Source organism: Schistocerca piceifrons, chromosome 7, assembly GCF_021461385.2.
Source record: "Schistocerca piceifrons isolate TAMUIC-IGC-003096 chromosome 7, iqSchPice1.1, whole genome shotgun sequence".
Classification (NCBI taxonomy): domain Eukaryota; kingdom Metazoa; phylum Arthropoda; class Insecta; order Orthoptera; family Acrididae; genus Schistocerca; species Schistocerca piceifrons.
In genome coordinates, this window is record NC_060144.1 from 81,179,429 (window position 1) to 81,201,591 (window position 22,163).

The 22,163-nt window shown below is 41.1% G+C and overlaps 1 protein-coding gene across 6 annotated transcripts in view; it reads right to left on the minus strand.

Moving 5' to 3' along the window:
- Positions 1-482: 482 nt before the first annotated feature.
- LOC124805304 (phenoloxidase-activating factor 3-like) overlaps positions 483-22,163 on the minus strand; it is an 86,743-nt gene continuing 65,062 nt past the window's right edge. For all 6 annotated transcript variants that reach the window (XR_007017434.1, XR_007017435.1, XM_047265818.1 and 3 more), the window contains 2 exons: positions 954-1,110; positions 483-857 (listed from right to left, as the gene is read on the minus strand). Coding sequence is in view for 4 of the 6 variants with exons in the window: in XM_047265818.1 (XP_047121774.1) it covers positions 652-857; positions 954-1,110 (363 nt within the window). In the remaining 2 variants the exon portion in view is untranslated. The remainder of the gene's footprint in view (positions 858-953; positions 1,111-22,163) is intronic.

The window sequence follows — 22,163 nt, forward strand, 5'->3', positions numbered from 1 at the left end:
ACATTTTGGAATATGTAAATACAGAAGAAACTTTTTTCGTCTGTATTATTTCTACCACCTTTATGCATCTCTTCCTCGCTTTTCTATAAACATGAGCATCAGGTTTTCCAGTTTCAAAACCTGGAAGTCTCATAAAATTACTTCCTTTTGTATGACTGTCACTTCTGTAATCAAAATTATTTTCAACAGTCACAGTGAAATGAAATGTGTGGTGGGGGCCTCCTGGTGTTTAGGCCCAATCACCTGGTGTAAGTCTTTTGATGTGATGCCACTTCAGCAACTTGAGTGTCGATGAGGATGAAATGGGGATGATGAAGATGACACAAACACCCAATCCCTGAGCAGAGAAAATCTCCAACTCAGCCAGAAATCGAACCTGGGCCCCCCAGCACAAGAAACCGGCACACCGTCCATTCAGCTATTGTGGCGGACATAGTCACAGTTTTAAGGTTTCTTTTTTAACTTAAAATAAAATCCAAAAACTCTTTCTAGAAAAATATATTGACTTCTCCAGAAAGAAACTTCATTACAGTTTAACAGTGCCCCATGATAAAACAAAATCATAAGCTGATTTACAGCAAGTGGAATCACGAATTTGAAAACTACTTCCACATATAATTATGGCATATTTGTTACAACATCACTGTCTCTTTAATATTTGTCATAGAAGGTCTGTAACCAGTCCAGATGATCATTCACTTTTGTGAAAAGAACAGGGTATCTTGAACACATTTGTCCTCTCCTTGATGGTAGACTTAAGCTTGCTATTCCCTGAATGAACCACTGTTTTGTTGTGGCTGTTACCTCCTGCTCAAACAACAAGCCACCAACAGCATCACCCAGGCAAACTTCAGAACCTGGAAAGACAGTGTTTATAAAGAAAAAGGTGAGATGATAGTTTACTTTAGATGCAGACTGATAATCATTCTATTTATGAAACAGTGCTTACTCACCATTTGTAGATCCTGCACAGAACTTGTCAGAAGTAAAGAAAGTTCTGAAAGGGGCAGGAAACAGTTCATAACACTGACCAAACTCAACAAATGGCAATCTGGTTGTTAGTATGACATCATTTGATGCTGGCCTTTCAGTGGAACCCAAGCGAGCAGTCTTAAAATCACAGATGAGACATTTTATTACATCTGTATCATGACTTCAAGTATCACTTAAAAAAACTGATTATAGACAAAGAAGCTTTCCTGTACAGTATGCAGTGTTGGAAAAAGCACCAAAACTGAAGATGAAATCTTAAAACTATCTGTCAACATTTCAGACAATAAATTTACTCTTTAAACTTAAGAGAACACATGAATGTATTAAACTTGACTGCTTAACACAGGCCTAGTTATGATGCACCTGAATAGCAATTCCAATGACTGCGGGGATGTTTTCAGTCATCCTATTGAATAAAATACTGTACCTTTAAGATTATGAAGAAGAGAAAGAATATTGAGGTATCACACCGCATCAGTGATGACAAATTTAGAGATGGGCCCAAAAATCAAATTGAAATATGAAAAGTCAGAAAAGTGGTTACACCCCTTTCATGAGAACTATTCTGGCATTTCTGATCAAAGTAAATCATATAAAAATATATTAAAAAACACATTGTTTATAGTTGTTGCAAAACATTTTCTTTATGCTACACTCCTGGAAATGGAAAAAAGAACACATTGACACCGGTGTGTCAGACCCACCATACTTGCTCCGGACACTGAGAGAGGGCTGTACAAGCAATGATCACACGCACGGCACAGCGGACACACCACGAACCGTGGTGTTGGCCGTCGAATGGCGCTAGCTGCGCAGCATTTGTGCACCGCCGCCGTCAGTGTCAGCCAGTTTGCCGTGGCATACGGAGCTCCATCGCAGTCTTTAACACTGGTAGCGTGCCGCGACAGCGTGGACATGAACCGTATGTGCAGTTGACGGACTTTGAGCGAGGGCGTATAGTGGGCATGCGGGAGGCCGGGTGGACGTACCGCCAAATTGCTCAACACGTGGGGCGTGAGGTCTCCACAGTACATCGATATTGTCGCCAGTGGTCGGCGGAAGGTGCACGTGCCCGTTGACCTGGGACTGGACCGCAGCGACGCACGGATGCACGCCAAGACCGTAGGATCCTACGCAGTGCCGTAGGGGACCGCACCGCCACTTCCCAGCAAATTAGGGACACTGTTGCTCCTGGGGTATCGGCGAGGACCATTCGCAACCGTCTCCATGAAGCTGGGCTACGGTCCCGCACACCGTTAGGCCGTCTTCCGCTCACGCCCCAACATCGTGCAGCCCGCCTCCAGTGGTGTCGCGACAGGCGTGAATGGAGGGACGAATGGAGACGTGTCGTCTTCAGCGATGAGAGTCGCTTCTGCCTTGGTGCCAATGATGGTCGTATGCGTGTTTGGCGCCGTGCAGGTGAGCGCCACAATCAGGACTGCATACGACCGAGGCACACAGGGCCAACACCCGGCATCATGGTGTGGGGAGCGATCTCCTACACTGGCCGTACACCACTGGTGATCGTCGAGGGGACACTGAATAGTGCACGGTACATCCAAACCGTCATCGAACCCATCGTTCTACCATTCCTAGACCGGCAAGGGAACTTGCTGTTCCAACAGGACAATGCACGTCCGCATGTATCCCGTGCCACCCAACGTGCTCTAGAAGGTGTAAGTCAACTACCCTGGCCAGCAAGATCTCCGGATCTGTCCCCCATTGAGCATGTTTGGGACTGGATGAAGCGTCGTCTCACGCGGTCTGCACGTCCAGCATGAACGCTGGTCCAACTGAGGCGCCAGGTGGAAATGGCATGGCAAGCCGTTCCACAGGACTACATCCAGCATCTCTACGATCGTCTCCATGGGAGAATAGCAGCCTGCATTGCAGCGAAAGGTGGATATACACTGTACTAGTGCTGACATTGTGCATGCTCTGTTGCCTGTGTCTATGTGCCTGTGGTTATGTCAGTGTGATCATGTGATGTATCTGACCCCAGGAATGTGTCAATAAAGTTTCCCCTTCCTGGGACAATGAATTCACGGTGTTCTTATTTCAATTTCCAGGAGTGTATGTTAATACTTAAACTGACATCTTTCAGATGTAAATTAGAGAAATTAACAGAATTGCAACAATTACAAGAGTTAAATTTTTGCCTAAGAGAAGAATTTCATGTGTACTACAAAAAAATGAACATGTGATATTTGCATTAATAATATGAATGATTTTTAAGATCTTTTTAGATAGACTGATTTGTTCAGCTTTTGTTAATTAAATTATATAAATAATAAAATTAGACATCTGGTGCAAAATACGTATGTCATCTTCTTCTTTCACACTTAATATAACAATATTAATAAAATTAAAAAAAATACATCTCTGGTCCATTCACATATTTATTCTCCGCATTTTAAGTCTATTTCTTTATTACTTCACATGATTTTCACACTTGGTTTGTTTCATCTGGTGACTGTTACTGACTTCAGTGCATACTTTTCATCATAATTTTCTGTTCTTCACCTGTCTTAACAATTATACACACCTAATTCTGTAGCATAGGTCCATATCTGGATAAAAATTGAGAGGTTTAAGATTCCAAGCTTTGTAGTGACAAGTAGTCAATGAAATTTTGTATATCAGTTCTTTTGTGTCCGGTAATACAAAAAGTCCAGTGTCCAATATGCAAGGCAAAGGCATTGTGTTTAGTGTCATAGGAAAATTTCCAATCTGGTAGTAAAACTTGGTTGACACTTATTATATTTATGCAGTTCTAGTATGATATACTTTTTCCTCAGCCAATGTCAAAAGGTAATCACTTTCTTGCAAAGATGTATGTGTGCCACTTTAACTCCAACACTACACACTTCACATAAATCTGAGGGGGTCAATTCGATTTTATGTTTCTCAGCAATAGTTCATGATGATGTCTAGCCGCATAGCTCTTATACCTCGCCTGGCCATTTCTCCAATCTTGTGAGCGGTTTGTGTGAGGATATTTCACTGCCACAGGATTCTTAAAAGCATGTTACATTAATTGTTCATAAACTGTTGCTTAGGATTGGTCTAATGTGTTCTCTCCTATGCAGTTTTTTTCTATATAGTAGATGCAATTATATCTATTTGTTAATTTTGCATTCTAGATTGATGTGAATCAATTACCTTATATATAAGCATCAAAACATTTTGAAAATATTTTCTGTGATACTTCTTCCACCTTCCCTGAGTATCTTGCTTGTATATTTTAAGAATATTTTCAGCCAGTGCTGGTATAGATTTCTCATTCACAATCATGCTGCTGATGCATGGCGTGTATGTGTCAAGAAAAGGCAATGTGAACAAACTGTACCTCCAGTCACACCATGCTGCTACAGAAAGTACTTGTTTATCATATTTTTCACATGTAGGTAGGACTGCAGCTACATGACTGAGGTCTGATAATATGTAAGCATTGCTGTAAAAAGTCATTTGTATTACGCCTAGGCTTCAAAAGTTTTGGCTCCTTAATGTCACTTTCACTATCTTCAGCAACACCTGCTAATTGACTTATGAGATGTGTACAGGATTGACCATGATGATCGTGTTCGACTCCCCCCTGATGCAGCGAACTGAGTCCCAGATTGATACAAAATTGTTGCTAATAATTTAAATAAAACTGAGGTCATTTGTAAATGCATTTGCTGCAACCTTCATCACATAGATGTGGTCTGTAATTTTCAGAAAAAAGGTTCCATCGCTATTGCACAGAGAAAAGCAAACTAAGGATAATCCTGTGACTGTATCTGCTCTGAATGATTATCAGTAATCATAAACTGGTAATTTTGATGATTTTACTATCAAACCATGTTTTATCCTTGGATCTTTCAAAGTAGTCAAATTTATTTTGTCATACTTTTTTTTTTGAAATTCTAGAAATGCAATATACAAATTTGCCTGCACTTTCCAAGTAAGATGGACAAGGTCTCTGAAATCTGCCAACATGTCAGTCTCCTTCAGTCTCTCTACATCCTGGGACTGGGGATCTTGGCACTTCTGGTCTTAGGTAGCTGTTAATGACCCTCATGAATATTCTGTAGTCAACATTGGTTAAGGCAATAGGACACACATTATTGGATAAAGTGATCTTGATTGGGATTAGCACCATTATAGCATCAGTGAATTCCACCAGAATTACTATACCTTGTACAACCTCACTCCAGTCCTTTTCTTAGTGTGTTCTCTAGTACACGAGAGCTATAACATTACACCAGCAAACCGTCAGGACCAGCTGATTTGCACCTTCAGCCTTTCAGAGTCAATCATAAACCTCACCCATGGCAACTGGAGCTAGTAGGTTCCTGTTCCATTCTTCCTTTGCTAATCTGAGACAGAAGTTCAATGTAATTTAACCATTCTGCAGTAGCTGTTGGTGCCATACTTTCTGTAGAAGAAAAAAGAGGCAAAATGTGCTGTAATATCCTGTTTGACACTCTGTGTGTGTCATTAGCAACTCATTCATTCATCTGAGAACTTTTTACATATGCCAATTTGCTGTTTTGACCTTTAGAGTCTGATGTGTGATTCTTAACAGTTGCTATCCCTGGCCAACATGCTATAACCTGTCATATGCTTATTTCTCTGTCAAGTTAATAATTTTCTTTTAACATGTTTTATCATGAGAATGTTGCCTTGTGTAAGCATACCACCATCAAGTAAGTCACGCTGCCAGAAAGTAATATTCTTCCATTAGGTTTTCTCACAGTTGATTAATGCAGGCTTGGCTTCCAATATCCACCATGAATCTCTAAGGTGTGTTCTTCTGTGTCCAAGTGTCAATTTATTCCATGTCAGTGTCATTTTGTATTCCAATTCCTAATAATTAAGTGATACGTAATTGCCAAAATCCTCTACCCCAGTTTTATTTTTTATTTTTTTTATTTGTGTGTGTGTGTGTGTGTGTGTGTGTGTGTGTGATCTATGAAATTGTGAAATGTACAAATGATCTAACCAGTTGGTTAGATCATTTGTACATATTACATTTGTACTACATTAGCTGTGATACATGAAAAATGAAAATGAGGAGCCTCAGAGTGAGGTTAGAGGAGTAAAAAAGGATGACATACAAGGACAAAGGTCCTCTACAGGAAAAGTGGCAACTTCTGTTACCCCCAAGCACAAACAAACAGGGCACAGTGAACATCTACCAACAGGAGAAGTAGTGATACCTATTACACAGAGACAAACTACCAACTGCTGGCATCAATTGACATCCTTTACCCAAGTGCCTGACCTAATGCAGATGACACCTACATGACACAAAAACTCCATCATTGAAAAAGACGACACAGGAAACATAAAAAGGGATAAGCAATTAAGAAATATTTTTATATCAGAGAAGTTAAATGTAACAAAAGACAAGAAAGTAAACTAGAGTCTAAACTGAAATAAGGCAGCAATAACACTGGTAACAACTCAAAGCAACAACATGTAACACATACAAGGAGGGGAAACACCGCCCCCCTCCCCCACTCTCTTCACCCCCCTCTCTCCCATCAAGTAAAATAGAAGGAATTGAAGATAGCATAGAATGTGAAGAATTACACACACAAAGAGCCAAAAAAGGCCTTTAAAATGACTGCACATGACCACAGTCTCAGGCATCTGAGGTCTCAGACTACAGTCATGAGTGTGAGAGTTGCATTTGTGTGTGTGTGTGTGTGTGTGTGTGTGTGTGTGTGTGTGTGTGTGTGTGTGTGTTTGTTGTCAAATTTTGACAAAGGCCTTGCTGGCTGAAAGCTATATCCGAGACAGTCTTTTTGTTGTGCCTATCTGTGACTCAGCATCTCCGTTATATGGTGAGTAGCAACTTTCCTTTTCACAATATTGTTACAAAACACATGCTGGGCCTTCCACACAAACCACTGGGAGTAGCACCAAAGTAAAAATATCTCAGAGTCACTCTGCAATCCATACTGACATCATTCAACACGCATGTGAAAGAAAGAACAATAGCAGCAATAAAAGCAATTTACAACATCTGACAGTCTCAAAAACTCTCAATAAAAACAGTGACAATGTTATTTAAATTGGCCATAGCACCAACAACAACTTACGGGATCCATGTAATGTAGGACAAACTAAAAGTCAGTGACTTAGTAACTCTAGAGGAAGTCAGAGCCGAATATATGAAATGAATCCTGGGTGTCAGGAAGAAAGCACCTTCAAGACTGGCTTAAGTCTTAATGAAAGAAACTTTCTTCATAGAAGACATCACAATGCAGATGCTCCTGCCAAACACCAAGACATAAATAAACACACACCCAATACTCATAGAAAACACAACTCTATCTGGAACAACATCTACTCAAATAACCCCATAATGACAGAAGAATGGAAACAAGCAAACTATGAACTCTGGCCCAATACCACAATATGAAACACATGGATTCCACCACAAGTTCTGGCACAATATGAAACACATGGATTCCACCACAATTTCTGGCAAAACAAGAGATTCCAACGAGCAAACAAAGACTGTGTGTGTAAACTGTGCAATGAACAGTGGAAAGATAGCACACAAAAAACTGCAGAAAAAGAACAGTGTCAATAATAAAACTAGAACTAGAGTAATGTACCTCAACTTTAGTACTGGTATTTGCATTTTCTTTTGTTTCTATTTGCACATTGCCCACGTTCCCATTAATTAATAAATATATGAATGAGCCTCTCTGTTGGGTACTTTAGCCATCAGGTGTTAGATAACTGAAAGCCACTGATTTAAGTTTGTAGCTCAATGCTAAAATTCACATTAGGTATTTGATCTATGCCACTAACACAATCATAACTCCCATTGTGGATAGTTTGGGTGCAGATGCTAGTTTATTCCAGAAATTACTGTGGTAAAGAAGCTGGCTTCTCTACCAGGATTCAATACTGTGTCATATCCAGACATCTCAATTACTTTAGTGGTAGTAATTTCTCATATTTGAATATGTTGGGGTCCACCAAATGAATATATCATTGGATCTTATTATCTTAGTCGCTGGGTTGATTCTGTTTACATTGATTGTCACAAGAGTATGTATAACTTTGATACATGCCTCTAAATGCATTTTATTACATATCGTCAAACTAAATTGGACTGCAAGAGTGGTAACTTTCATGCTTACTGAAGTTTTGCTCCATTGCCGAAAGGCAATGATTCAATTTTTCTCAGTTTTGCATGACCAAATTTTTCTCAGTGATCTTGGTGTCCCTCTCCCCATCCTACTTACTTGTGGCCCTGCTAGATCTGTGTGTACACTGTAATTTCCTTTATTGTTCCTTATCCTAAGGATCTGACATGATCTTATGCATTTTTGATCTAGTCATTCTCAATGGCTGCTCAGTACAGCCAGCATCACTCAGATCTTTGACAAACGTTACCTGAAATACTCTCTGTCCCTGTTCATATGAATCTTGTAATGGATTAGGCCACATATCAGATACTACAATATGGGTTTAGGTAATTTGCATTATACTACAATACTGTTTTGTCATGTATAGAATACCACAGTTCAGTTTTGCTCACTCATCAAATGAAGCCCGCACATGAAGAAATAGACATCTCTCATTGTCTTGGGCAGAAACACAGTGTCTGTAGTACTGAACTCATGTTAGGTATTTTGACATATGCAAATTCCAGCCAAGAATTTGAGGGGAGGTCACAAGCTGTGATCATTCGCAAAACTGTTGTCTTTCACAACACTTGTTTTTCCCTCCTCTGTGTTATGTTCCTTGAGCAGGTGTAACCGTGGCTCCATTCTTGCAATCCCCACTTGTGGAACATTTTCACTCCATAGCCAGACATATTAACTAGTTTAGTGGTAGTAGTTTATTGCATTCAAATAATGGTGTCCACCACATGAACATATCTCTGGACCTTATTATCTTAGTCACTGACTTGATTCTTGCAAGCTTGTCTGCACATGGGATATTGGGTCTCAGATGTTGTTTCCTTGTCCTTGTTCACACATCAATGTTGTGAATGTAATTATGGATCCCATGTGTATTTCCCCTGTCAATGATAAGTGTGGGCTGTTCCTGTACTTTATGATTTTTTTCCCACTACTTTAGCTGGATAGATTGTCTGGAAGATGTGTGCTGCATTTGCTTTTCTGCATACTTAGCACTTGGGATGCAATCTTGGTGGATGTGCATTGTGCTCAGAGGCGCGCCCCATGTCACCACAAACCATGCAGGTGCATGGGAGCCCACATGGAGGTTTGTGAACACCACTCTCATACCACTTTCTATACTAAAAAATCAGTTCCCTTGCCTTTTCTTGTTATCAGTCTGTGGGACAGACTGACATGGTTCCAGTGACACTCTTATCATGTCATTCATAAAATAAATGCAGATTATAATTTCATACTGTATGTAAGCTAAAACCAGTGTGGATAACTGTAACTTTATAACTTTCACCAGAATTACTCCTGAGTTCTACCAGTCTGCTGAACTCTGAGACCAAATGATCAAATATCTTCTCTGTTGTTAACCTAAGGTTTAAGTGATGGATTACCCATGTTGGGGGCTGTCACTAGCAGTTTCTCTTGAAAACAATACAAGGCTGAAAAGACCTTTTGGGTGATAGGTAACCGTACACAAATCCAAAAGGACAAAACAAGAGGAATTCAAATGTGAGGTCAAGATTTGTCACGATTGTACAAACAAAACCTGAATAGAAAGCTGAGATAAATAATCAAGAACCAGCATCTCACTGTGTGCAAATAGCAAGATCAGTGACCAGGAAGTTTCTGATACATCAGCACAACTAGCCTAGGGAAGCAGGCACATTTTCCTCATTAGTCGCACTAATAAAAGAGTCTTGCTAACAGATGCAGCGCCCATGCAGCCCATGGTGTGACTGTGAAACCATACTACTCTGGATGGCCTACACTAGTTAGTTCCTCTCAATATCTATGTCTGAATCTTGCGACAAATCTAAATCTCTCCCCATTTTACCAGGCATGTAAGGTGAGAAATTACCAGAGATGGGAGATACATGAGTGTGTGCAACCTATGCCCATGCAGTACCTCAGCTGGGCTTTGTTTGTTCATTTGGGTGCACTGGTAGGTGAACTGGTAGGAGGAATGCTATTAAGGCCTTATCAGCAAGCACTAATGCCAGTGCCTTCCTCATTTATGCCTTGAAGGTTCTGCCCAACTGCTCCACTTCTCAGTTTGATGCCAGGAGGAAAGAGGTAGTAGTCAAGTATGCTGTCTGCTGTATACTGTCTGGAACTAACGTATGGGAGGCTCCCTCTATGGAGAAAATAGTGGCTAGCACTCTGAACGTAGCATGCCTTTTGTGTCCTCAAACAGTGGGTGGGGTGAAAGCAATTATCTTTTACTACACACCACCTGGAGCCATATAATGCTCCATTCAGTGAGTGGAAATTCATCAGCATCCTTGCCCACTGTCCTAATACAGCCCTCGGGCCAGACCACATTCGCAACCAAATGATGAATCACATACCAGAGGACTGTCAGCACACATCCCTGCCATCTTTAACTGCATGTGGACCAAGGGCAAGTTTCCATCACAAAGGTGAGAAAGAATCATTGTCCCAGTACAGAAACCAAGTAAGCACCTTCTAGAGATGGACAGTTATCACCCAATATGTCTCACCAATGTCCTATGTAAGTTGCTGGAATGCATGGTGAGCCAGCACCTGTGTTGTCTCCTTGAATCTTGTTATCTTCTGCATCCATCCCAGGACGTTTTTTGCCATGATCATTCCACTACTGATAATCTGGTTTACCTGAAGCATACCAGCCGAACAGATTTTGCCCAATGACAACACCTCATGGCTGTCTTCTTCAACCTGAGAAAGGTTTATGACACCACATGGTACACGATATCCTTGCTATATTACATGAGTGGTGTCTCCAGGGTCCACTCCCAATTTTCGTCCAGAATGTCCTGTTGCACCATATGTTCCAGGTTTGAGTTGGTGCTTTGCACAGTACCCCCATATCCAAGAGAATAGGGTACCATAGGGCCCTGTACTCTCTTTCTAGTAACCATCAATGGTCTAGCAGCAGCTGTGGGTCTTCAGTATTTCTCTCCTTGTATGTTGATGACTTTTGACTCTACTATTATTCCTTTAGTATGGGTATCACTGAACATCAACTGCAAGGCACCATGCAAAAGTCACAGGCATGACTGCTCACCCATGGTTCTCGATTTCTTGCTGCCAATACTCAAGTCATGCACTTCTGTCAACATCGTACCATTCACCCTTAACCAGAACTTTATCTCAGCTACCAACTACTCAGTGTGGTGGAGACTTATCACTTTTTAGGACTGATCTTTGATTCTCGATTGATGTGGATTCCTTGTCTTTGCCAGCATAAGTGAAAGTTATGGCTGCACCCTAATACACTTCGCTGCCTGAGTAACATTTTGCACTACTCTTCCGCAGCTTTACAATGCTATGATTCAACCCTGCCTCAATTATGGGAGTCTGGCACATTGTTCGGCATCATCCTCAGAATTACAGATACTGGATTTGGTACACTACTGTAGGGTTCAACTTGTTACAGGTCCCCTTCAAACTACCCCTACGAACAGCTTACTTATGGAGACTTGGATCCCTCCATTGTGGATTGGATGCCAACAACAGTTTGTCAGTTATGCTAGCCACATTTGCAGCTCTCCTAAGCATCTGAACAACCATTTCCCCTTTACAAACATAGTAATCCATCTCCTGCAATGGCAGCACCAATTAGGGATTATGATCACAATCCCCATCTGGTTTATTCTGTTTGAGCTTCAGTTGTTTCCTCTTCCAACTCTCTTTTGGAACCTTTTCCTTACACCTCTGTGGTGGATCACTTGACCACAGCTTTTCCTTGACCCATCACAAAGTCCAAGAGACTCAGTTCATCCTGAGGCCCTCTGCTGCCAATTTTTCTCCATCCTTGATGCATCCCAGGGCTCAGAAGTCATCTACATTGATGATTCAATGGTTGCTGACTCTTTGGGCTTTGCTTATAGTCAAGCGGGACATACAGAACTGCTTTCATTGCCAGATGGCTATAGTGTTTTCATTGCAGAGTTGGTAACCATCTATCATGCTCTTGAGCATATCCATTCCTGCACTGGTGGTGGTGGGGGGGTTTCTCATCTGCAGTGACTCCTTGAGCAGTTTGCATGGACTTGACCAGTGCTACCCTTGCCACCCCTTGGTCTACATCTACATCTACATCCATACTCCGCAAGCCACCTGACGGTGTGTGGCAGAGGGTACCCTGAGTACCTCTATCGGTTCTCCCTTCTATTCCAGTCTCGTATTGTTCATAGAAAGAAGGATTGTTGGTATGCATCTGTGTGGGCTCTAATCTCTCTGATTTTATCCTCATGGCCTCTTCGCGAGATATACATAGGAGGGAGCAATATACTACTTGACTCCTCGGTGAAGGTATGTTCTCGAAACTTTAACAAAATCCCGTACCGAGCTACTGAGCGTCTCTCCTGCAGAGTCTTCCACTGGAGTTTATCTATCATTTCCGTAACGCTTTCGCGATTACTAAATGATCCTGTAACGAAGTGCGCTGCTCCCCATTGGATCTTCTCTATCTCTTCTATCAACCCTATCTGGTACGGATCCCACACTGCTGAGCAGTATTCAAGCAGTGGGCGAACAAGCGTACTGTAACCTACTTCCTTTGTTTTTGGATTGCATTTCCTTACGATTCTTCCAATGAATGGTCAGTGCTATCCAGGATTCCCTGTATGCCCTTGAATGGTATGGACACTCAGTGGCCTTTGTCAGGATCCTGGGCCACATCAGGATCACAGGGAATGAACTTGCTGATAGCCTGGCCAAACTGGCTACCAGTAAACCAAATCCTGAGATTGGTATTCCTGAAACTGACCTCCAATTGGTATTATGCCATAAAGTTTTAAGTATCTAGAAAATGGAATGGCTCACACTGATTTCACCAAACAGACTATGGGTGATAAAGGAGACTACAAATCTGTGGAAGTCCTCCATGCAAGGCTCTCACAAGGACTCTACTGTCCTTTGCCAGCTCTACATTGACCATACTTGGCTGTCTCATGGTGATCTCCTCCATCATGCATCATGAGGATCCACCCTATTGTCATTGTGACTCCTGCTTGGCAGTGGTCCACATTTTGCAAGACTGTCCCAACCTAGCTGCCCTGTGGTGGACTCAATCTCTCAGACTTGCTACCCCTGGTGTTAGGAGACAATGTACCAACAGCTGCCTTAGATTTACATTTCATCCATGAAGCGGGCTTTTACCACTCTTTTTTAGGGGAGGGCTGCTTAACATCGGCCTGTTGAGGGGTTGGCAAAACACTGTGCTGCCTCCTCTGCCCAGACTGGACTGCAGCTGTCTGGGATGTGTGCCCTTTTACTCTTCTCTCCACCCCCCCCCCCCCCCCCCACCCCCCCCCCACCCCCCCCGCCATCCAACTCTGTCTGCCCTTCTAGCATGGTCTGTGGTCTGTTAGACTTGTTCATCTATTGTCTCTCTATGCTTTCATGCTTTCTATGCTCCTCTTGCCCAACCTGTGTCGCTAGTCTTTCCAAGGCAGTCTCTGAGTACAGCACCTCTGGTAAGAGGCAGGGGCTGTGGGATGTATGTCCACTCGTTGCACTCTGCTTGCAGGGGTTTCTGGCTGTTCCCTATATGGGGTATCTTGCTTGCATTTCTTCCTCTGTCTCCCTTTATTCGTTTTGTCCCTTACCTCATCTTCACTTACATTGACAGACTTTGAAGTTTCCTTTCCTGGGGTTTTGTGCTGTAGGTTACCTCTGATCTATGGTCATTTATACCTGCCTGTGCACAGAAAAAGGGACTGATGACTTAGCAGTTTGGTCACTTTAAGCATACAACCAGCCAACCAACCTCTCTGAGAATGTTCACATCAAAAGTGTTATCAGTGACCATTATACAGTGGTGGCAACAATAATTACAAAATTACAAAGGACAGCTAAAATAAGCAGAAAGATATACATACTCAGAAAAGTAATAAACATCAGCAGTGTCACATCACACTGAGGAACTGGAAATTTTCAGCACAGGGCAGGACCAGTAGAGGGACTATGGATCAAGTTTAAAAGAATAGTTGACCATGCACTGGATAGATATGTACCCAGCAGAACAGTTCATAATGGGAGGGAACATCCATGGTATACAGCCACTGTAAAGAAACTTCTAAAGAAACAAATTACTGCATAACAGTTATAACGAAGTGCAGGGCTACAACTAGAGAGATATTGAATGAAACACATTAGGCTGTCAAGAGTGCAATATGTGATGGCTTTAATGACTAATGCAGCAGAATATTGTCAAATGAACTTTCACAAAACCCAAGGAAATTCTGATCATAGGTAAAGGCTATTAGTGGCACCAAAGTTAGTGTCCAGTCCCTAGAGAATGAGACAGGAAATGAAATTGAAGGTAGCACAGCAAAAGCTGAAATTCTAAATCTGTTTTAAAATGTTCCTTTACAAATGAAAACCCAGAAGAATTGCCCCAATTTAATCCTCATACCACTGAAAAGATGGATGAAATATGCATTAGTGTCAGTAGTGATGAGAAACACCTGAAATTACTGAAATTGAACAAGCTCTAGGGCTGACAGAATCCCAGACAGATTCTATACTGAATTTGTGGCTGAGTTAGCCCCTCTTCTAACTATAATCTATTGTAGATCCCTCAACCAAAAAGCAGTGTCCAATTCTTGGAAAAAAGCATAGGTCACACCCATCTACAAGAATATAGGAGAAGTGACCCAGTGATCCACAAAACTACCATCCAATACCCATGACGTCTATTTGTTCTACAAGCATATTCTGAGCTCAAACATAACAAGGTATATTGAACAAAATGACCTCCTCAATGCCAACCAGCATGGATTCTGAAAACATCGTTCATATGAAACCCAAATCGTACTTTTATCACATGACGTACTGACAGCTCTGAATCAAGATAGTCAGGTAGCTGCAGTATTTCTTGATTTCCAAAAATCATTTGACTGCATAACTCGTCAATGCTTATTGTAAAAAGTACAATAGTATGGGGTATCAAGTAAAATTTGTGACTTATTGGTAGGGAGCATGCGGAATGTTACCTTGGATGGAGAGTCATCATCAGATGCAGAGGTAACTGCAGGTGTGCCACAGAAAAGTGTGTTGGGATGGTTCAAATGGCTCTGAGCACTATGGGACTTAACATCTGAGATCATCAGTCCCCTAGACTAAGAACTACTTAAATCTAACTAATCTAAGGACATCACACACATCCATGCCTGAGGCAGGATTCGAACCTGCAACTGTAGCAGCAGTGCAGTTCCTGACTGAAGCTCCTAGAACCGCTTGGCCACAACAGCTGACAAAGTGTGTTGGGACCATTGTTATTAATGTTTTAAGCCAATGACCTCACATACAATGTTAAGAGCAACCTCAGATTTTTTGCAGATGATGTAATTACACTATGTTATCAAAAGTATCCAGACACCTGGCTGAAAATCACTTAAAAGTTTGTAGTGCCCTCCATCCATAATTCTGGAATTCAATATGGTGTTGGTCCACCCTTAGCTTTGATGACAACTTCCACTCTTGCAGGTATATGTCCAATCAGGTGCTCGAAGGTTTCTTGGGGAATGGCAGCCCATTCTTCATGGAGTGCTGCACTGTGGAGAGGTATCGATGTTGGCCGGTGAGATCTGGCACGAAGTCGGCGATCCAAAACATCCCAGACGTGTACTAAAGGATTCAGGTCAGACCTCTGTGCAGCCCAGTCCATTATAGGGATGTTATTGTCATGTAACCACTCCATCACAGGCTGTGCATTATGAACAGGTGCTCAATCATGTTGAAAGATACAATCGCCATCCCCAAAATGCTCTTCAACAGTGGGAAGCAAAAAGGTGCTTAAAACATCAATGTAGGTCTGTGCCGTGATGATGTCATGAAAAACAACATGGGGTGCAAGCCCCCTCCATGAAACACACAACGACACCATAATGCCACCGCCTTCAAATTTTACTGCTGGCACTACACACATTGGCAAATGACGTTCACCGGGCATTCGCCATACCCACACCTTGCCATCGGATTACCACATTGTGTACCGTGACTCGTCACTCCACACAATGTTTTTCCACTGTTGAATCGTCCAATGTTTATGCTCCTTCCACAAAGCGATGCGTCATTTGGCATTTACCGGTGTGATGTGTGGCTTATGAGCAGCCGCTTGACCATGAAATCCAAGTTTTCTCACCTCCCAACTAACTGTCATAGTACTTGCAGTGGATCCTGAAGCAGTTAGGAATTCCTGTGTTATCGTTTGGATAGATGTCTGTCTATTACACATTATGACCCTCTTCAACTGTCGGCGGTCTCTGTCAGTCAACAGACGAGGTCGGCCTTTACGCTTTTGTACTGTATGTCTCCCATCACGTTTTCACTTCACTATCACATAAGAAACAGTGGACCTAGGGATGTTTAGGAGTGAGTAAATCTTGCATACAGATGTATGACACAAGTTATACCCAATCAACTGACCATGTTTAAAGTCCATGATTTCTGTGGAGCAGCCAATTCTGCTCTCTCATGATGTCCAATGACTACTGAGGTTGCTGATACAGAGTACCTGGCAGTAGGTGGCAGCACAGTGCATGTAATGTGAAAAACTTATGTTTTTGGATGTGTCTGGATACTTTTGATCACAGTGTATCTGTGACGAAGTACTGTGTGAAAGAAACTGCATAAATATTCAATCAGATCCTGATAAGATTTCACAGAGGTGCAAAGATTGCCAACTTGCTTTAAATGTTCAGAAATGTAAACTTGTGCACTTCGAAAAACAAAAAAATGTAGTATCCTATGATTATAACAGCAAACAGTCACTGATGAAATCAGCAACTCACACAAGTACCTGGTGTAACACTTCATAGGGATATGAAATGGAAAGATCACATAGGCTCGTTTTGGGCAAAACAAGTGGTAGACTTTGGTTTACTGCGAGAATACTGGGGAAATGCAATCAGTCAACAAAGGAGATTGCTTACAAATCACTCTTGCAACTGGTTCGAAAATATTGCGTAAGTACGTGGTGACATATTTCAGTGACAGTAGTCCAGAGACAATAGTTGAGAAATGGCTGAGAAATTCACCACCTTTGTTAATTCTTTGTAATTTAGTGGTTGTCATAGTTTACTGTTTATCAGAGTAATAATATAAATTTGGTTTCTGGGTGACTACATTGGTGAACCTGAATGAAAAAGAATACAGTGCAAATTACAAATAAAATGCAGTGAAGCACAAACGATGGCACAGCACTGGGAAGATATGAGGGTACAGTCGTCATCAGCACAAATAAGTGATTCCACTATGGCAACCAGAAGTATGACTACGACATTATGTTTGCTGAAATTTTGGACCACATTACCAAAGAGAGTGGGTTGTAAGAGCGGAGAAATTTTCTAGCAATATAATGTGAACAATGACAGTGACAAACTAGGCTATATTTTATCAAAAATGGAATAAGAGCTGGCTAGCAAAGGTAGCATAAGTTCACATCATGAACCCAGCATCCAAGCCTTCAAAGAGACAGTCATAAAATGCTTAGTATTGCCCAAGGAACAATGCATGCAGCGTGTTTTGATTGAGGAAGCAATCGGAGATCGAACTCTGTCAGAATTACTGTGATCTTTACGTAACTTAGCACAACAGTCTAATTTTGGACTAAATATTACATACTCCCCCCCGATGAACCATGGACCTTGCCATTGGTGGGCAGGCTTGCGTGCCTCAGCGATACAGATGGCCGTACCGTAGGTGCAACCACAACGGAGGGGTATCTGTTGAGAGGCCAGACAAACATGTGGTTCCTGAAGAGGGGCAGCAGCCTTTTCAGTAGTTGCAGGGGCAACAGTCTGGATGATTGACTGATCTGGCCTTGTAACATTAACCAAAACGGCCTTGCTGTGCTGGTACTGCGAACGGCTGAAAGCAAGGGGAAACTACAGACGTAATTTTTCCCGAGGACATCCAGCTTTACTGTATGATTAAATGATGATGGCGTCCTCTTGGGTAAAATATTCTGGAGGTAAAATAGTCCCCCATTCGGATCTCTGGGCGGGGACTACTCAAGAGAACGTCATTATCAGGAGAAAGAAAACTGGCATTCTACGGATCGGAGCGTGGAATGTCAGATCCCTTAATCGGGCAGGCAGGTTAGAAAATTTAAAAAGGGAAATGGATAGGTTAAAGTTAGATATAGTGGGAATTAGTGAAGTTCGGTGGCAGGAGGAACAAGACTTTTGGTCAGGTGATTACAGGGTTATAAATACAAAATCAAATAGGGTAATGCAGGAGTAGGTTTAATAATAAATAAAAAAATAGGAGTACAGGTTAGCTACTACAAACAGCATAGTGAACGCATTATTGTGGCCAAGATAGACACAAAGCCCATGCCTACTACAGTAGTACAAGTTTATATGCCAACTAGCTCTGCAGATGATGAAGAAATAAATGAAATGTATGACGAGATAAAAGAAATTATTCAGGTAGTGAAGCGAGACGAAAATTTAATAGTCATGGGTGACTGGAATTCGTCAGTAGGAAAAGGGAGAGAAGGAAACATAGTAGGTGAATATGGATTGGGGGGAAGGAATGAGAGAGGAAGCCGCCTTGTAGAATTTTGCACAGAGCATAACTTAATCATAGCTAACACTTGGTTCAAGAATCATAAAAGAAGGTTGTATACATGAAAGAATCCTGGAGATACTAAAAGGTATCAGATAGATTATATAATGGTAAGACAGAGATTTAGGAACCAGGTTTTAAAATGTAAGACATTTCCTGGGGCAGATGTGGATTCTGACCACAATCTATTGGTTATGAACTGCAGATTGAAACTGAAGAAACTGCAAAAAGGTGGGAATTTAAGGAGATGGGACCTGGATAAACTGAAAGAACCAGAGGTTGTAGAGAGTTTCAGGGAGAGCATAAGGGAACAATTGACAGGAATGGGGGAAAGAAATACAGTAGAAGAAGAATGGGTAGCTTTGAGGGATGAAGTATTGAAGGCAGCAGACGATCAAGTAGATAAAAAGACGAGGGCTAATAGAAATCCCTGGGTAACAGAAGAAATATTGAATTTAATTGATGAAAGGAGAAAATATAAAAATGCTGTAAATGAAGCAGGCAAAAAGGAATACAAACGTCTCAAAAATGATATCGACAGGAAGTGCAAAATGGCTAAGCAGTGATGGCTAGAGGACAAATGTAAGGATGTAGAGGCTTGTCTCACTAGGGGTAAGATAGTTACTGCCTACAGGAAAATTAAAGAGACCTTTGGAGAGAAGAGAACCACTTGTATGAATATCAAGAGCTCAGATGGCAACCCAGTTCTAAGCAAAGAAGGTAAGGCAGAAAGGTGGAAGGAGTATATAGAGGGTTTATACAAGGGCGATGTACTTGAGGACAATATTATGGAAATGGAAGAGGATGTAGATGAAGACGAAATGGGAGATAAGATACTGCGTGAAGAGTTTGACAGAGCACTGAAAGACCTGAGTCGAAACAAGGCCCCGGGAGTAGACAACATTCCATTAGAACTACTGATGGCCTCGGGAGAGCTAGTCATGACAAAACTCTACCATCTGGTGAGCACGATGTATGAGACAGGCGAAATCCCCTCAGACTTCAAGAAGAATATAATAATTCCAATCCCAAAGAAAGCAGGTGTTGACAGATGTGAAAATTACCGAACTATCAGTTTAATAAGTCATAGCTGCAAAATACTAACGCGAATTCTTTACAGACGAATGGAAAAACTGGTAGAAGCCGACCTCGGGGAAGATCAGTTTGGATTCTGTAGAAATGTTGGAACACGTGAGGCAATACTGACCTTATGACTTATCTTAGAAGAAAGATTAAGAAAAGGCAAAGCTACGTTTCTAGCATTTGTAGACTTAGAGAAAGCTTTTGACAATGTTAACTGGAATACTCTCTTTCAAATTCTGAAGGTGGCAGGGGTAAAATACAGGGAGCGAAAGGCTATTTACAATTTTTACAGAAACCAGATGGCAGTTATAAGAGTCGAGGGGCATGAAAGGGAAGCAGTGGTTGGGAAAGGAGTGAGACAGGGTTGTAGCATTTCCCCGATGTTATTCAATCTGTATATTGAGCAAGCAGTAAAGGAAACAAAAGAAAAATTTGTAGTAGGTATTAAAATTCATGGAGAAGAAGTAAAAACTTTGAGGTTCGCCGATGACATTGTAATTCTGTCAGAGACAGCAAAGGACTTGGAAGAGCAGTTGAACGGAATGGACAGTGTCTTGAAAGGAGGATATAAGATGAACATCAACAAAAGCAAAACGAGGATAATGGAATGTAGTCAAATTAAGTCGGGTGATGCTGAGGGTATTAGATTAGGAAATGAGACACTTAAAGTAGTAAAGGAGTTTTGCAATTTAGGGAGTAAAATAACCGATGATGGTCGAAGTAGAGAGGATATAAAATGTAGACTGGCAATGGCAAGGAAAGCGTTTCTCAAGAAGAGAAATTTGTTAACATCGAGTATAGATTTAAGTGTCAGGAAGTTGTTTCTCAAAGTATTTGTATGGAGTGTAGCCATGTATGGAAGTGAAACATGGACAATAACTAGTTTGGACAAGAAGAGAATAGAAGCTTTCGAAATGTGGTGCTACACAATAATGCTGAAGATAAGGTGGGTAGATCACATAACTAATGAGGAGGTATTGAATAGGATGGGGGAGAAGAGAAGTTTGTGGCACAACTTGACTAGAAGAAGGGATCGGTTGGTAGGACATGTTGTGAGGCATCGCGGGATCACAAATTTAGCATTGAGGGCACCGTGGAGGGTAAAAATCGTAGAGGGAGACCAAGAGATGAATACAGTAAGCAGATTCAGAAGGATGTAGGTTGCAGTAGGTACTGGGAGATGAAGAAGCTTGCACAGGATAGAGTAGCATGGAGAGCTGCATCAAACCAGTCTCAGGACTGAAGACCACAACAACAAACAACATTACATACTATTTGACTCAATCGTCTTCCAACAAAGTTAGTTAGTTAGTTAGTTGGCTGCATGTTCCACTGATCAATCGCATGGTACGGTAGCCGTTATGATATGGAACATGTCAAGTGCACAAGAAATGCACATATGAAACAAGATTTTTATACATACATATATACACATATATATGTATATTACAATACAGAGTTAAGGATTAATATTTCTATTATTTACCCCATTCCCTTAAAGGGCACAAAATTCATATACTATATTTATAGTTTTATTTATTCCGATTCAAGAATTCATCTGTGGTATAGAAGGAGTTGTCAAGGAGATATGATTTCAATTTATTTTTGAAACTATTACTGCTGTCTGTCAGACATTTTATTTCATCTGGTAATATGTCTAAAAATTTTATAGCAGCATATTTTACCCCTTTTTGTGCCAAAGATAGATTGAGTAAAGGATAGTGTAAGTCTTTCTTTTTCCGGGTATTACAATCATGGATGTCACTGTTGTTTTTAAACTGGTCCATGTTGTTGAGAACAAATTACATTAGTGAGTAAATGTACTGTGAGGCTGTTGTAAGAATTCCAAATCTTTTAAAAAGATGCCAACAAGATGTGCGACTATGAACTCCACACATTATTCTAGCCACTTTCTTCTGAGCAGTGAATACTTTTCGTCTAAATGTTGAGTTACCCCAAAATATTATTCTGTATGACATCAGAGAGAGAAAGTATGCAAAGTATGTTGGCTTACTAATTTCTATATCCTCAACATTAGCAATTATTCTGATTGCAAAAGTTGCTGAACCTAGTCGCTTTAGAAGATCCAAAATATGAATTTTCCAATTAAGATTCTCATCTATGTGTACACCCAAAAACTTTGTATGCTCTACCCTGTCTACTGACTTCTGTTGATGTGTTATATTTATTGAAGGAACAGTACTTTTTGCAGCAGAAAATGGGATGTACTGGGTTTTTTCAATTTTTAGAGCAAGCCCATTTGCAGAAAACCAATTAATGACTTTTCCAAAGCCCTTATTTGTATCATTTTCAATTGGAGTTTCTTTTACTGGTTCCTGTTTCAGATAGGAAGGGAGGTCGTTCACATCCATCAAG